Here is a 17,388-nt window from a genome sequence, read left to right on the forward strand (position 1 = left end):
TCCTCGGGGCTTCTGTCTAATGGGTTGGACAAACAAGTACTTCAAGGTTCTCTTGAGGCATTGAAGATATTTAAAACTACGACGTGACAAGCCGAAAAGCATCTCGGAGATGTCGAAGCTGCCAAGAATCATTGTTTTTATAAGTGAGAGAGCAGCTCAGGAATGTGTGTGGGCGGCAGCTGAATCGCAGCGCCTACATCCCCTTTAACACACTCTAATCTTTTATTTCTCCCTCTCACTCTGCCTCAACAGGAAGTAATGACACAACAAAAGTTACACACAGACATTTTATTTTTCTCCGACTACTGCACTACACTGTGGGCAGACATGTGATAAGGTGCGATTGGAAATTTGAATGCTTAGCACAAGAGCGAAACTGACAAACAAAAGGAACTGACACAAAGAAAGCCAGAAATAGGAAAAGGGCTGTTTTCTATTACATTTATGTTGATTAAATATTAAACAAGCCAGCGGCTGTGGCAGCCAACAGAGAGCAATAACAGACAGGGACAAAGAAGAATTGATCCCAAACTGCTGTACTTGAGACTTTTGGTGATTAAAAAAAAACCAAACCCTTTTATGCTGCCGGCAGCTTCAGCTAAGCAAACAAAACAAATGTCGCACAAACATTTAATACGTGCCATTTTAGTCTCACCTTGCAATTAAAACAGACTGCAATTATGGAAGTTTACAGCTTTTGTGGAGAAGTTTGAGTTCTCCTTTTAAACTCCACACTGAATGTAGGCTTTAAATTAATGCTTGCAGCACTTATGGAAAATAAGGAATGCTAACTTGCTCCCGAAGACTTGGCCAGCAAGGCTTTGGGAGCAAAAGAAGAAAAAAAAAAAAGGTACGGGGTTAAATACAGGGCAACAAAGTGCAAAGCAGCAGCAGGAAAGAAGGCGCTCTGCTCCATAATGGTTTTGCAGTCTAGCAGAGCAAGCGCAGCAGATAACTCACTACAGGAAGATTGTTCACAAGTGGATACAAGCACCAAAAATGCCACATATATTCTTCTCTGATTCAAGATAGCCGAAGCGTTTGTTATTTTTTATATTCACTAGTTTCTCATTTACATTTGACAGCATTTCAAGTTGATAATGACAGACGACATAATATAGGTGACTGGTGGTGGGAGGTCCCTGTGTGCTAATGAGAAGTGAACGAACTGAAAAAGCTGAACAAACAGCTTGCTGATCAGGCCCAATATTATGACCACCTGCCTAATGCTGTGTTGGTTCCCCTTTTGCTGCCAAAATAGCCCTGACCCATCGAGGCGCAGACCTCCAGCAGCTCCCACATATCCTCGATTAGACTGAGATCTGGGAAATCTGGAGGCCAAGTCAATGTCTTAAAATGTTCCTGAACCTTTTTTTTACTTGTGGCAAGGTGTATTATCCTGCTGAAAGAGGCCACAGCATCACCATTGTTCCTTCCTTGGACCACTTTTAATAGAATCTGACGTCTGTGTGTGTGGCTTACAGTGAAAAAACTGCTTTGAGTGCCAGCTCAAACAGAAAACACTCAGATGGAAAAAAAAACCCAAAACTGATTGTAAGTTGTCACAGAAGATCAGACACTGATGATCACTGGTGTGAAACTTAGCTAAGTGTTCAGTACTGACTAACTTGTTGTGTTTAGACATGAGTAAGCCAATAAAACAAACAGCTTAGCAGCGCAGTTGTGCGTGGGTCTCCGGCGATTCTAAAGTGGTGTGACGGTAAATGGCGAGCCCCACCTCTCACCCATTGTCTGGGATGAACTGGATACGTGTGCCAGCATGAGAGCACTGAGCCAAGGATAAAGGAGCTCTGAACCAGTGCCATCAAAGGGGTTAAAGTGGAATCTCTCGGCCTGCAGAGCTATGCGCAGCCTTAACTGTCATCAGACCATCGGAGCAGCATGTAACGTGTTATTTTGTTTAAGTAGGAGTTAGACCTTTGACTTAAAGTCAAATCCATTAAAAAATCAAGAGAAAACCTCTGAAATGTATTAAATGGATGATATTCTGTGATGAAAGTTCAAGTGGCTGATGGGATTTTTCAAACTTGACTCCAGAGAGACAAGCATGTGCATTTTGGCACTTGTATCCACTTTTGAAGGATGGTTTCAGTTTTCTGCTGCGCTAATCAGTACCAGTCTCATACTAAAAACAAAGCAGGCGATAGCTTGTTAGCTTAGCACAAGTTCTAGAAACAAGGGGAAGCGGTAAACTAGCTTAATGTGCTCACATGGCAGTGACATAAAACTGTCAGCAAGGAAGTGACCAAGATGTTAAAAGATGACAGAAACAGAAACAGCTGTAAACGGTGCTACACGATCCTCAAAGTTCCTCTTCCGTTTTCACCTGAACCGTGCTATCCTGCGGCTCCAACTGCGGGTTCTGGCTCTCGCTGACGAGCATGTTGAATTGCAAGTCACTGTAATGGGAAAAGTCCTGCAGGAAGCCGGAGTTCTGGTTGAAGTTCATATCCACATTAGCAAAGGCGGAGGCAGTGATGTCCAAGTTGCCAGGCACGAGTGAGGAGAAGTTTGGGTTATTGAAGACCTCCCAAAATTCAGGCATGTCTACCAACTGGTTGTAGAGGGCCGCCTCGTCTGTGTTTGAATCGACTGGATTGCAGTAACGCGGTTCCGCCGCAGCGGGTATGCCGGGCAGGACAGGGTGCGACCGCTCTTGTGGCGACATCATGTTTTGGGCCTCTGGGAGGAACTGGATGACCTGATTTGATGCAGGTGCGCTCTTGGCTGAAACAGATTACGTTACAGAGAAAACAAAGCTGTTAGAAACATGATGAATGGTCAGTTATTAGACGGAGGACTTTGTACCTGGATTGTGACATGTGATTCTCGACCTTTTTTAAAAAGCACACACACACAGCTGCCAGTCTTGAAAAAGGTCTTCACTGAGATTACGGGAAACCTTTGAGGAGAAGTGCAGAGCCAGCTGTGTGATCATTTTGAAAGGTGTTTGTCTCATTGTTAATCTGTAGTACTTTATGCCACAAGGACTGTTTTGCCTTGTTTATATCAGTCAGACCAGGCTATGAAATGGAAATAACTGTGTGGAAAAACCTCCAAAACAACCCCACAGCTGAGTCGACATCAACCAAAACAAGCCTTCATGAAGGTGGAACTTGCTGCTCTTTAGTTTTAACCTTTTGTACAGTTTACCCTGTTGCTTTTAACCCCTTTGTGCTTTTATTACCATCTTTATCTTGTTTGGTGTATCTATATATGTATAACACATAAAACTCTAGTCTATCTTCATGTGATAATCAGTCATAGAAATGACATGTCACATAAGGAGTATTTGTGGCTGACCACTTCCTCTTTTGTCACGTCTGTGTATTCCAGCGGTCGATTTTGGCATTTTTGGCAAATGTCATGTTAGCATGTGATCTGTTCTTCATCATGCAGTGATGAGTAGACAGAAAATGATTAAGTGTGATTTTTTTTTGAAGGGCATTGTGATTCGTCCCAATTACAGAAGCTGCCATGTGTCTAATAGTGCATCTTCACAGCAGACGTGTTGACTCTTAGTAGGTGTGGTTAATGGCACAAACACCAACTCAACTGTTCCACTGAGGTTTCTGTAATTTACCCAAGTGAGCGTGACCAAGACGCCCTTTTTTTCCACAGGAAAATAAATGAATGGCTCACTTGCACCTCGTTTCCACCAATGCAGCGCTGGTGTGGAGCTGGTGTGGGGGGCTTTCTCAGGAAAAAAAAGCTTTGAGACCCAAACGCTACTAGCAGGTTTTGGAGTAATTTCCATGCAAAAAAATAAATAAAAAATGCATCTGCTAGTCATGGGTGAAATTCCTGCACACTTAATTTTGTTTCAGTTTTGGTGTCAGCAATTCTGTGGCACCAACCTGGGCCACAATGCCACCGGCCCTTTTTCAGGGGAAATATGTGGAACAGGTTCTAGATTATGGACTGGTCCTGCATCAGTGGAAAAGGGGCTTTGTGGTTCTTGAAGTCAGGCAGATAGACTACAGTTTAAACCTGGATTTTGAGAAGACTGGCTATCATTTAACAAGCAGTTTGAACATGATTGTGAATAGCTTTAATCTGGACTGAGTGTCAAGTTAAAATAAAAATAATTGTATTCACTTAAAGGTACTTTATGCTTTTTGCATGATGAAATCCAAAAAGTTTAGATTTAAAATGTTGATTTGCTGTGCTTTTCCTGTTGTATTAAGTCACAATATTTTGAGTGAGAATATGTAAACACGGAGCCAGATAGGTGGCACACCCCAGTCAAACCGTTCACATGCTGAATTGTAAAAACACAAAGATCAAACTGACAGTCTGAACCTCACCTGTCACACAGGGCTTCTCCTTGAGGTTCACCTCTGACTTTAGCCTTGTCTTCCGCTTCACCTCGTACGGGTCTGAAATGAGAAATGAAACGCTGTCAGTGTTTAGCAATAATCTGCTGCATCTGTTTTTTTAATTTGTGAGCACTATGACTGGTAAAGAGGAGAGAGAACTGGCTGACATGATGGAGAGAAAGAAGGTGGCTGTATTGCGTGTGCAGGAGACCACGTGGAAAGGCCAGGAGCGCTGGAGGTGGATTCAAAATGTTCTATTGTGGTGTACATAGTGCTGTGGACGCGCAGAGAGTGTCAGACAGGATCATGGGTGTGACGGTTGAAATCAGAGGGGTGGTTTTCATTGTTATCTGTGCGTATGCCCCACAGGTTGGATGTCATTTAGAAAAGAGAGGGGAGTTCTGGAGCAAGTGTCCCCAAGGGGGGAAAGAGTAGGACAGACCTTCAATGGACATGTAGATGAAGGGAAGAGAGGTGATGAGGAAGTGTTGAGTAGGAATGGTATCAAGGAATGCCGAAGGAAAGATGGTGGTGGCCGGTGACGTAATGGTGGAATGAGGACGTACAGGAAAGTATTCAAAGAGGCTTACAGTGAGTTGTATGTGAGGCTGGACACCAAGAAAGGAGATAAAGGTTTGTTTTGATTGGTTAAACAGAGTGATCGAGCTGGAAAGGATGTGCAGCAGGATGGAAATGTACTAACGAGTAAGGAGAGTGTGCAGAGAAGGTGGAAGGAGTACTTTGAGAGAGAAAAAAGACAGAGGACAGTTAATGAACATGAAAGTGCAGCGAGGAGGAAGTGAGGACAGCTATGAAGAGGAGGAAGAACAGAAAGGTGGCTGGTCCTGATGACATAAGTGTGGAAGTGTAGAGATGTATAGGAGAGAGGACAGTGGACTTTATGACCAGAAGAAGGAGGGAGACCGGCGGAAAAGTGAATCTACAGGGAGTAGAGACAGTGGAGGCTCATGGATGTAGTGAAGGAGGACGTGCAGAGGGTTGGTGTGGCAGAAGAGGATGTTAGGGAAGTCCAGTGCTGACTGACCTGGATTGCGAGGCAGGTACTTGAATGTAACGGGCTCGCTCTCCATCTGGTCTGAGATGCGACGCAGGGCCAGGTTGACTTCCACTTCCTCTGTGATGTCTTGGTCCTCGTAGGGCGGAGTCTTAAACACGATGGCGATCTGTCGGTGCACGTCTGTCTGGGCAAACTCCCCGTTCGCCTTCCACGACTCTCGCCTGAAGATGATCTCGATGTCGTCTGAGGACCAAACACGCAAAGCTCTTTATTATTCAAGAAACATTAGAACATGTTTGTGTTCTCATTCATCCAGGTCATGGGAGTCTTTAACAAGAAGCTTCTTCACTTCTGGGAGTCCCAGGTTTTATTACATTAGGGACCCCGTAATGGTCAGCACCTAGGCTCATAGGACCCTTGACAGGAAGTGACAGGAAGGCCACCTTCCTGTTCGCCTTAAGAAGCGAAGAAGCCTCTTAATTAAGAATCGATGAGGAAATGTTTCAAAAGGATCCAAAATACAAAGAAGATTAAAAATAAAACCTTTTTTTAGAGGAATCAAAACTTTTAATACTTTTATTCAAAATAATTAGGTCACAACGGTTTTCTTCTTTAGGGCGCGTTACCACCTGGAAACCACCTACAAGTCCTCTTTCATCACATCCACACACCTCCTCTTTGTGCTTTCTTCTTCTCTGACGGCGTCTTTCTACCTGCATGTCTTCACTGCACATGTCCAAACAAACTCAGGCTCATCTTTCTTACTTTGTCCCAGAACCGTCCAACCTGAGCGGTCACTGTGATGAGCTCCAAACATCTCAGCATGTCAAACTCAGCTTCTTCCAGGTCTTTTCATACGTTTCATGTAATGTAACTGATCTCTCAGCTGCTTTCTTAACTTTTACTTTCATGTTGGTATCCTTCTGTCACAACCCAGTACCCTTTTCTTCACCTCTTTTTCACACCCCAGTTGTTCTGGATGGTTGACCCCAAGTATTTAAACTCAACCACCTTCACCTCCTCCATCATCCTCACCTCACCAAAACACATTTTCTACTTTGCTTCTTCTCACCTTCACTCCTTTTCTCTACACAGGAAACCCCCACAGCTCCCTGTGTAGACTGACACATCATACGCAAACATAATATTCCACAGAGTCAGACCTCATCTGCCAGCTTGAGAAGCTCTCAAAAGCAGCTTCTCAAATTCACTTTTAACCAGTCTGTCGCTCCTACCACACACTATTGTCTCAGTGCACCCATGCATATCCTGCATCGCTCTCACACTTCTCTCTAACACTCCTGACTTCCTCATGCAGCACCGCACCACCTTCCTGGGCACCCTGTCACATGCTTTCTCTTAGTCAAGAAAAACACAATGTGACTCTACTTTAAGTTACAAAAATGTGGGTGTGTGTGGGTTGTTTTTTTTAATAACACAAACACAAAAACCTCATTTAAAAGTTAACTAAAGCTCCAAAGCCCTACAAATAAACTTAGATTGTAATCAGGCTCTTTGTTGCGTTTCTGAATAGTGGAAACTGGACTTGTTTTATGTAATCTACTCCTGGAACCTAACTTCAAAAAACTTTCCTGTTACCTTTCTGCACTTTGTCACACAACATGTAGACCTCCGTCTTGCCAGTGCAGGGACCTTCATACAGGTTCAAATGGGTGATCTTCAGCTGTGATGTAGTTGTTGCCTCTGGAATAAAAAAAAAACATGCACGACAAAGCGTGAGAATAGGGAAGTACGCTGCCTTATTTTTGGCGCGCTTGGTTGACTGCGGTCAAGGCTTTTCGGTGTGTTTGTCCGGTTATGTCTTACTCTTGTCATAAATGGGCTTCGACACCACCGGGCTGAGATGGTCTTTCCTGCCGTCCTGCCACTCGAGCTCGCACTGAAAGCACAGACGCACTGAATTCATGTCCATGTCTTCAATGCCCTTCGAATGCCCGGCTGAGGGGAGAACAGAGACAAAATGAGTCAGTGAGGACAGAAAAAACTGCCTTTATATATGTGAATGAAGAATAACGTGGAGATTAAGGTGCGGTGTATTGGCATACGTCTCCCACTCACTCTGAAATGGGTCGATATTTAGGCTTCTTCGCTTCTGAAGTGAAATGTCCAGCTCTTTCCGCCTCACACACTGAATACCAAGGTTAGCGAAGCTGGGTGTAAAAACAAGGGGAACTGTTCAAATAAAATGTAAAGACACACCACGAAATTTAAGGTATCAAAATGGCAGGGATCGAAGGCGAATGCTCACCTGTGACGTCGGTTGTTGCGAGGGTTGAATGTGACAAAACAGATCCCTGTACCATTTGGACAGTCTTTACCCACGAGGCAGTGGGGGTGAGGCCGGTGTGGGAGGTCTTTGGTCACCAAAGAAACTGTGACGTTGACTTTCTTTAAGCCGTCGATGGAACCCTGAATCTGAAAGAAAGAAAAGAACAAGATTTATAGCAAAAATCCAGAATAAGTTCAGAGCTGTGATGCCTATTAATGTGATTTTCTTGATAGAAAACAGAAAAAGTTGTCTAAAGTTCTTAATTTTTTCCCTGACCAACAGACCAAAGCTGTTGTAATATGCCAAACTAAAGCAGATAACCCTGACATCTGAGAAACTTGGCTTGAAAAGAGTTGAAATAAAAGACGATTAACCTTCTCCATCTGTTGCTCCAGGATTTTTTGTCTCTTTCCCCCTCAGACATTTTTCAGGGGCAGACTTTAAACAATAGGTTTCTAGAAGGTCATTGCAGATTTCCTGATGTATTACAATAAAAATATAAATAAAAGCAAAACTAAGTCCTCTCAGGTACCAGTTTCATCCAAAAATAATGACAGGTTAACACCATTGTTCACTTCTATTAATATCCATTATGCAACCGGACATTTCCTTGACTAAACTTTATATAACCTGGTAACCACCAAGTCGATGTGTGAATGATCGTGGCGTGTAGATGTGTGTGGGAGTGTTTGTTAGTAAGCAGCTGGGGGATATACCTCCTTGTATCTCACTGCACTTGAGCTGGGATTTGTGGGGACTTTCTAATTGATTCAGACAAACCACATTTTTTTCAGTCTCCACCCATTTCAGACAGGAGGGGTCAAGTGAACAGAGTAAACAGGATCAGCTGTGGTTAAAAGTGCCTAACTGCCTCTGAGGTCGTGTAAACTCCCCTTCTGAAACAAAAACTCCTACCTCTATCGTAGGCAGGGTCTTTTCAGTGTGGGTGCTGGATGCACCCAGGATGCTGCCCGCCGAGCGTCCTTCACATTCATAGCGAAACCTCATGCCTCTGTCTTTGGGCTCCTCCACTATCGCGAGCTTGGGCTTGTCCAGAACACGCTCCAGAATGTCCGTGTCGCCTCGGTTCTGAGAGGACGGGATGCCGGAGTTCTTCGAGCTCAGCAAACACGAGGACCCTCGCCCAGAGGAAGGATGAGTCGATGCCATATCCATGACAGGGAGGACTGGCTGATGGGGGGGACAAGAGAAAGCAATTTAAAAAAAAAGTGACTTAAACATATTTACCTCGCACTAGAAACCTCTGGCAGAAATGAAAAGATGCAGACGACATGCAACAACCAACCAAGCCTCACGACTGTCCCTAAAGGCTGGTGATGCACATCAGATGAGTCTTTTATAACCTGATCTAATGAGTAAAGATAATTTCTGTACTCGAAAGACTTCAAAGCAAATCCACAAAGCATCTGAAAGAAGAAACAATAGTTGTTGTTTTTTTAATTTTCCCCCACTGGTTTGTGTTTATTTTATGTTTTAACCATTTCTTTATCATGTTTGTGATCTCGATGCTTTTTATTTCTGCTCTGGTCTTACCTCATGCCCCCACGGTTTCTTTTCCCTATTCCATCTGTTTTAGCAGGAAATTTAAAAGTCAGATGGCTCGACTTGATGTTTCTCATGAAAACTTAATTTACACTCAGAGGTTTTCTTGCTTTGGATGTACAAATGCAGTGAGTCAGTTTGCTGACAGCATGAAACATCTCTCCAGTTGAACTATGCCTTTAGATTTCCGATCATCAACTATCGACCTTTCTCAACACTCTTCCAAGAAGAAAAACTGAACTTCTGCAGTAAAATAAAAGTACTGGCAACTGCCAGTGCTACCCCTCAGACTCCCAGCAGACGCACCTGTGGTATCAATTACAAAATCCTACGTCATCTTGTCCTCAAGTTATCGCATTCACAAACGTAGGTGCCCACGTCACCGGCCTCGGTGAGGTGACGACAATACATGATCAGCCTTTTACGGCTGAGGAGTAAAAACCTGACAGTCACATTTCATTCACTCGATGTGTAAAGGAGATGAAGTCACCAAGTCAAATACGCAGGCATTCGCAACCAGTTACAACCTATAAGAATATCTACAGTTTCGAAGCACTGACTCACTTTCAAAGCACAACTTCATAAAATCCTTTTAATAAAATGTTTCCCTTCCGAACGTCTAGGTTATTTAATTTAAAAACCAAGTGTGATGTTTCAGTATTTCACCATTAAAAAAATACAATGAGAGAAAAGTGTCAAAAATGGCAACAAATGCAATTTAATATCTCAGAATATTTCTAAATGATTACTTTGCATCTTTTTGTAGCAGCTCAGCTCCCATTTTGGGAACCCCCATGTTAAACTGAGACACTCTATATAAAGCAGCTGAAAGTAGCTCTACTTTGACAAGCTAAAATACTACAATGGTACTTTTTACACACCAGTGTGTCTGTATTAACAGTCTAATGATGTTACACGGTGTTGCGGTTTTACTGCTGAAAGAGCTTTTTTTTCCCGCCTCGACATCTTCATAGTTTTAATGAAGAAAAACGACCTCATGTCTCTTGGGCAGTGATGACACTACAGATGAAGCATGCAGTGAAAGAACTGACTCACGGCGTGTGTTTCTTTTTGTTTTCTCTCCATACATGTGCTTTCTATCAGTGAGCAGAGTTAACCTCGTGCTCTGCGACTCCTCCTCTTGCATATGATGTCTTATTTTTTCCGTTACACCGCAGACCACCGAGCTTTTTCCGCTCCCACTCAAGATTTTGTATCTCTTTTTTGTCTTTGCTGCTTTTAGTTTCTCTCTTTCTCTGCAGTGCCATCCTCGCTCATTTGTTTCTGCTCATCGAGGCGCCTGATTGCTTTCTCTTACATCACCGTGAACCCAAAGTTATCACAAATCAAGTTTCACCCGACTCACTGCAGTCTATCTGCTGTAGCTAATAAAAAAAACCCAAAAACAAAACAAAACCAGAAGATAAGAATGATAATGATCAAACCTGCAGGTAAGAAAAGTAGTAAAGAAGTCGCCTCCTTTGTCAGACGTGTTGCTGTGAATCATTAAACCATCGCTGCAGAAATGTGGGTGATACCTCTGCATGAGATCATGTTTCATAATATCCTGTCGAGCCCCAGACGTCTTTGGTCAGAGTGTTTGTATGCACCCCTGCAATCGTGTTAGCCCCCTCCCCAAAAGAAGAAAAGAAAAAAAAAAAAAAAAGGACTGGACCTTTCAACAAAAGCCTGCTACACCGAGCCAGCAAACGGAAATAGGAAGTCAGCTCAGCCTTACGCCCTTCAGCCAATCACAGCACTGACATGGGGGTGAAAAATGCAACCTTTCGCCTCCGGTGGGTTTGGCTTGTAAACAGAAAGGATGGCAAACTGAAAGCAGGAGTCAGATTACAGCTCTTCCAAAATGTCCTCTCCACTCCCCAAGCCCACCTCCTCTATAACAACAAAAAAAAAGCACAAAGAGGTGTGCCACGCTCCCTCACAAGCTGCAAAACCTCTTCAAACCCAGCAACATAACCTGTGCAGCTCATTCACTAAGAGAAGGCTGAACTACTCTTCTACCGCCCTTCATTATTACCCATCTGTGCGGTCACTACAGTGCCTCTCTTATCAGATTACAGTCTTTCTGAGCTCCCGCTGCCTGTAAACCACGTGCTTTCTGGTAGAAGCCTGACCTGCCGAGTTGCCTAACGGCTGCTCTGTGCCACACAGCAAAAAAGCCAACCCTCTGCAGGCTGCACATGAATCATGCAGCACTTCATACCACCGACATTCAATCCTCACAACAGCCTTATTATGAGAGCTGCAGCCACCGCCGAGGAGGAGGAACAGACGCTTCCTCTGAACGTGTTTTATATCAACCGCCTTTCAATAATAGCACAAAGACAATATGGGAAATAAAACTACTGTTGCTAATAATAAACCGAGGGAAGAGCATAACAACCTGCCCATCTGTGTGACTGCTTTGCATAAACAAATGATAAGAAAACCTAAAAAAAAAAACAATCAGAGAAGCCAAAAGCAGATTTTAACAGTTTCTTCTCATAAATAAAATGTTTTAAGTTTTAGCTGAATCCATTAACTGTTTTAATGTTTATGTTGCCCAGCTAAGATAAGAAAAGGCTAAAAATAAGAATGCCATCATTATTGTTATCATTGTTTATTAGTCATAACCTTTCTCCAGACAGCTTAGACTCCAGTTTCCTACCTGTTATACAGTCATAGCAGCCAAAGTGATTGAATATTTACAAAATAGGTGCATGTACTGACATTTATTTCTCTGGCTCTTATATAAATTAAGTATCAGGTATACTAATTAAGACTTGATCTAGTTAAATAGAACCTGGATCGAAGTAATGAGCACAAATTTTGCCAAGAAAGAAAATTGTAAAAAAAAAAAAAAAAAAAACTGTAAAAAATTATGCCCCTATTCACCCCAGGCTGGCAGCTTTCACAGCCCACAGCTGATACAATCACCTCTCTGCTTGGCACCCTTGGGTGTTGCCAGCAGTCTTTCTGGGTAACGTACGAAACTGTGAAATGAGCTGGAAACCAGAAAAATCAACACCCTGCATGACACCACCTAAAAACAACAACAAACAACAACAAAAAACAAACAAACAAACCTTAGACGAGGTGCCTCTTGCAACCAGCACCGGCTTGGATGTCTGCGTTGGTTTGTGGATGGGGGTTGGTGTCGAGCAGGGGAGGCCAGCAGGTGGAGGAGGTGGTCCAGGTAGTCCAGATAGGGAGGGTGCTACCTGCTCACTTTCTGTGATATATTCTTGAATCAGGTCTGTGAATGAATACAAACTGATGGTGAATCCAAAGTGAAAGTGCAAATGTGATAAAAATCTGACACCACTTTAGGGCAGCAGCTGTGCTGTTTCTTTATGTTTTTGGATTTGAAAGCAGAAACACTTCCATTAACATCTTTCAAACCTAATAGTATATTACTGCAATCTATTTTAAGACGTGGCAACGTGTCACAAGACACAGTGTGTCAGAATTTGAGTGGTTACCACCTCACATGAACCGTTTCCTCTGTTTTGTTTTTGTCACTGGTGCATGAATCTGTGGCACGTTGTTTCAGCACTGCACCAATAAAAAAACAAAACAAAAAAAACAACAAGCCTGGTGCCATGTAGCCAGCCTCAGTTTAACCAGTGAAAGTGAATCTAGAGCAGTGGTTATCTGCAGGTAAATATACCTTTTGGGGTGTTTGTGGTCTGTCATGTCTGACACTTTGTCAGAAATCATGAAACATTAAACAAAGCAAGCATCTGCAGCACAGTTTTCAAAGTTAGATAAGATAAGATAACCTTTATTAGTCCCACACGTGGGAAATTTAAATTTAAATAAGAGAAATCAGCTGTTGTGACTTTTTTCACGTTTAATTTAATGTCCGAAATGTTGAGTTCTCCTTCTCTGACATCGGAAATAAGACAACGTAAGATTAAACAGGCAGGAACTCTGATGATGGTTCACGCCTCCTGCCAGAGGTCATCTCAGGTCACCGTAATGCCTCCCCGCTTCCGGCAGATGCACGCAGAGCCAAAACAAAACATAACAAAACAAAAAAGACCCACCACTCACCGAAATCTAGAGAGTTGATGCTCGAACAATTGTCGTCCTGCGGGTCAATCCCGGGAAGGGGTGTTGTCTCCTCTGCTGTGAAAAATCACATGCCTCAGGATGATGTCAGCGCTTTTACGCACAAACACACGCAAAGATTCAACAGGTTTACAAAAGACAACCACCCACCAGAGGTACCGTTGACCATGTCCATGTCTATCATGGCATGCGTCCAGTCTTTAAGACCACTTTGAGGACCTTAAACTCCACCGTCGTGTCCTTGAATTCTTCCTTGAGAACTCTCCAAACCGGATGACTCTGGGTTTTTTCCGTCTCGGCCCAAACCTTCGTCCTGAACTCTGAAACAGCTCCTGAAACCGCCAGTTAGACTGCACAGCGGCTCAGAGTGTCTGTCTGATCCCAGGGAGAAATGTCAAACCGTCCCGAAGCCATGCGTGGAACTAAGTGTGCTCCGCTTTTGTGTTTCCGGCAGGCTTCGCGATTGGCTGCTGGACGCGTGGAAATCCCCCTCCGCGCGTAACGTCACCTCACAGACGGGAAACCCCCCCCCGCGACAGCACGAACCAAACTTTTAATCAAACGGCGCTTTATTGATTTGCATAATGCATCATAGTGAGGCCAGAAAAGGCATTTTACGCTTAAAAGCCGATTTCCCCCCTCATTATGTATGTAAACTGACCGCACGTATCGGCGGCTCGTCTTGTTTTCATAGCGGCTTCAGCGCATATGCAAATCAGTTTTTAACTATTCAAATTAGCCTCTATCCCAGAGCTAATGCACCTATTTTTAGCACAAAGAAGTCAAAAAGCCAGCTCTTTCTCAGCCACACGCCCTCTGATGCATTTCTCCTGGTTACATCATGTCTTTATCACGCTTCTCCCGGTTCCTCCAATCAGGGAGAAGTGGGAATTTCATAAGAGCAAAGTAAAAGTTACAATTTCAAAAAAAAAACAAAAACAAAACCCCCTCCCATTAGAAACGGCGCCTCTTCTCCTCTCAACTTAAAAACTCTGACAAACTGCTGAAAAGTTACGAGGCGCAGCAGCGACACCTGCTGGTCGCCCAGAAGACAGACGATTTAAAGGAAATGGAAATCGAAAGCGGGGCGTTTAGGGGAAGCAGTGACTCAGCAGGGTGCAGATTAAAAAACAAAAATAAAGCAAGCCAGCTGCAGGCATGACCCACACGCTCCAGCCTGAGCTCTGCAACGAGAGGATAAGCTGCGAGTCCTCATATTTTGAAGGCAAAATATGCTGTTTTTTTTTTTTTTTTAACTGTTTTTAGCTAAAACTTTATAGGCACACAGCATTTCCTGGAGGTCACATGTCTTTACTTGAGTCAAAAGTAGACCATCAGTGTTTCATGACACCAAGCATCACCTACACCTGTCACCGGTGTGCTCCTAACATAACAGTGTTTCCACTTGCCTCAACTATCAGTGCAATGGGGAAACAGCGCCCTCCCCCCTGGTTTGGCACAATGACTGTAAAGAAGAAAAAAGTCTTTTATACAGTTGTTGTTGTGGACGTTTATTTGAGGCTGGCTGCAGTAATCACTCCCAGTCTGTTAAAGCTATACGAGAGGTGAGTTGTATCTAGAGTAGTTATGTTTTATCGATACATAAAACTTGTTTTATCAACTGACGAACACAGTTTATGAAGTACTTAGTACACCAGTTGGTGTACTCTTCATTTGTTTAACACTGTATAATACATATGTTTTTTGGGACTGGTTTGCCAGAGGTGGCCCACACATGGGCACAGCACAAGGCCAGTTGCATACACACTGGTTGTCCTGTGCTGGCCCATGTGTGGATTACCTCTGGCAAACCTGATTTGGGCCACGAAAGGGCTGTCATTCTTTGCGGTATGTGGGCCATCTGTAGGTGGTGTGCAGCCATAGGCCAGTTGTAGAGACACTGCTGGCCCTGGGCTGGCCCAGAACAGTTTCAGCTCTGGCCCCAGATGTCAGCCTAATGTGTAACTTAATCAAGCCATGCAATAACAACATGTGCCAGAACATGCAAAACAGTGCAAAAGTAACATGCTGAACTCTGTTCAGACAGTGAATGGACTGATTCTTATATAGCGCTTTTCTACTCTCCCAGATAACTCAAAGTGCTCTATACAACATGCCACATTCACCTAATCACACACTTTTGCTTAACTGAGTGCTTCCTAACTACATTCATACTCTTGACATGCAGACTGGAGGAGCCAGGGATCGAACCACTATACCTTCCGATCAGTTTGTAACCTACTCTACCTCCTGAGCTACAGCCTCCCACTGGCAAAGATGAGTAAACCCTCACTAGGTTTTGGATGAAATGTACACTCAAAAACCTGTCAAACCTGCATTTGAAACATTGGCTACCATAGCAGTATAGTATTGCAACATGGCATTTTGGTCTTCTAATTTAAATGGGAAAATAGGAACATAAATAGTGCCATCATTGCCAGACGTGGCCCACATCTGGTTGACATACACCCTGCCAAAACACCAGTCAGTCAGAAGTGCCAGCTTGATGCTAGATCTTCTTCAGGGCCAGACCTGTTTTCTGTGGGCCTGGGCCACATAAACCAAACCACAATCAAGCCAGTTATGGCATGCCATCACATAGTGCCATCTATACCAGGCCTGGCCCATATCTGGATGACATACGTCTTATCATGCCAGAAGTTAGCTAGCAGTGGCGACTTGATACCAGATCCGGGCCAGACCTGCTTGCTATGTGGGTATGTCATGTAGCATTGGAGACCTCAACCTTCCAACCCACTGATGTCGTCCTGATTGGTTGTAGTTGTTCAAGGACAGTTCCAACAGGTGTGTGTGACATTACCGTTGAGATGTATGGCTGCAAAGTTGTTGTGGCAATGCTGGTGGTTGCAGGGCAGAGTGAGGACCTTATTCTCCTATATTTAGGAGAGGAACACAGTAAGGCCCTGAATGCTGAAGAACTGGCTAATAAAAATCTGTTGAGTTCAATATCAGGCGTGGTGGTTCCAGAGCACGTTGGTGATTAGATTGGAGCTGTCAAGCTAAAGAGAGCTGTCACATTGGAGCCACCGACAGAACACCTAGTTTGGGGCAGGCTGCAGCTAATCAATAGTGGGGAGGTGGTCTTTGCAGTTATAGAACCCACAGGCTCAAGGTCCAGGCCAAGATCGGTTATGGTTGGAAGAACTGTGGCATATCTAAAAAGTGATAGATGGGTAAAAGTGTTGAACCCCTTTGACAAGTCAGTGAGCCTAAAATGCATCTTCACAGGAAGTGACAAGTTGTGGTAGACCCTTACATGCAGTGCTACAAAATCTGGGGCTATCTGATATTGAAATTGATTCACGTGCAGTTTCACCAGCTGGCAAAGAGAAACTAGTTTGCTTCATAGCACAGTTTGTGTCCATCTTCTCAAGAGACGAGCTTGCCTACATCGAATTCGAGTTGTGGATGACAAACTATTCCGGTTGCCATGCCAACATGTGCCACCAACTAAGACAACTTTATGACAAACTACCACAGAATGAAATGGAGGAACGGGGAATTATTCAGAAATCTTGCAGTGTGTTTGCATCACCATTGGTCTTAGTTTGGAAGAATTCTGGTGAGTTGAGAATATGTAATGACTTCCGCTGACTTAATGCTACAACTGTCAAAGATGCCCAGCTATTTCCGCTTTTGGCCAATGCGTTGGCTGCTTTAGGAGGAAACGCATTATTTTCTACAATGGACCTGACTTCAGGTTATTATAATGTGGAGCTGCATGAGCAGGACCGTAAGTACACCGAATTTATGTCACCATTTGGATTATACGAATATAATCATATGCCACAAGGATTGTGCAACAGTCCAGCGACCTTCATGAGGATGACGTTAGCCATTTTCAGAGATCAGACCTTTCTCAGTGTGCTATGTTGTCTTGACGATGTCCTGGTTTGTGCTGCCACAGAAGAAGTGGCACTGGAGCACTTGCAAGTGGTTTTCCAGAGACCACAGGCTTACAATCTCAAGTTGGCTCCAAAGAAGTCCCATTTTCTGAGACAGTCTATGAAATTCCTGGGACACATTGTCAATGCTGATGGAATAAGGTCAGACCCTAAGAAAATAGCATCCATTACATCCCT

At 43.7% G+C, this 17,388-nt stretch overlaps 1 protein-coding gene across 3 annotated transcripts; it reads right to left on the bottom strand.

Annotated features, from left to right (window-relative positions):
* Nucleotides 1–273: 273 nt before the first annotated feature.
* relb (v-rel avian reticuloendotheliosis viral oncogene homolog B) lies at nucleotides 274–14,087 on the bottom strand. Of its 3 annotated transcripts, none has more exons than XM_005929999.3 (11): nucleotides 13,436–14,087; nucleotides 13,268–13,342; nucleotides 12,298–12,467; nucleotides 8,564–8,839; nucleotides 7,628–7,794; nucleotides 7,438–7,529; nucleotides 7,186–7,317; nucleotides 6,958–7,062; nucleotides 5,386–5,601; nucleotides 4,329–4,400; nucleotides 274–2,748 (listed from the first exon to the last, which is right to left on the bottom strand). In XM_005929999.3, exons 1-11 carry the CDS (start codon nucleotides 13,467–13,469, stop codon nucleotides 2,324–2,326), a joined length of 1,764 nt encoding a protein of 587 aa, XP_005930061.1. In that variant the 5' UTR covers nucleotides 13,470–14,087; the 3' UTR covers nucleotides 274–2,323. The 3 variants fall into 3 exon arrangements, with proteins under 3 accessions (XP_005930061.1, XP_014191551.1, XP_005930062.1); XM_014336065.2 differs by having other exon boundaries at nucleotides 13,268–13,339; nucleotides 13,436–14,085; XM_005930000.3 differs by lacking the exons at nucleotides 12,298–12,467; nucleotides 13,268–13,342; nucleotides 13,436–14,087 and adding an exon at nucleotides 10,657–12,291.
* Nucleotides 14,088–17,388: the final 3,301 nt, after the last annotated feature.

The sequence above is a fragment of the Haplochromis burtoni genome, unplaced genomic scaffold (assembly GCF_018398535.1).
Source record: "Haplochromis burtoni strain Fernald_Lab_line unplaced genomic scaffold, NCSU_Asbu1 Contig_128, whole genome shotgun sequence".
In the NCBI taxonomy this organism is placed as follows: domain Eukaryota; kingdom Metazoa; phylum Chordata; class Actinopteri; order Cichliformes; family Cichlidae; genus Haplochromis; species Haplochromis burtoni.

Coding starts and splice junctions, on each gene's coding strand:
- relb (XM_005929999.3), bottom strand. CDS start 13,469: ATGATAGACATGGACATGGTCAACGGTACCTCTG. Junction 7,530..7,627: donor CGCAACAACCGACGTCACAG/GTGAGCATTCGC, acceptor TTTTACACCCAG/CTTCGCTAACCTTGGTATTC. Junction 7,063..7,185: donor GAAGCCCATTTATGACAAGA/GTAAGACATAAC, acceptor TTTTTATTCCAG/AGGCAACAACTACATCACAG.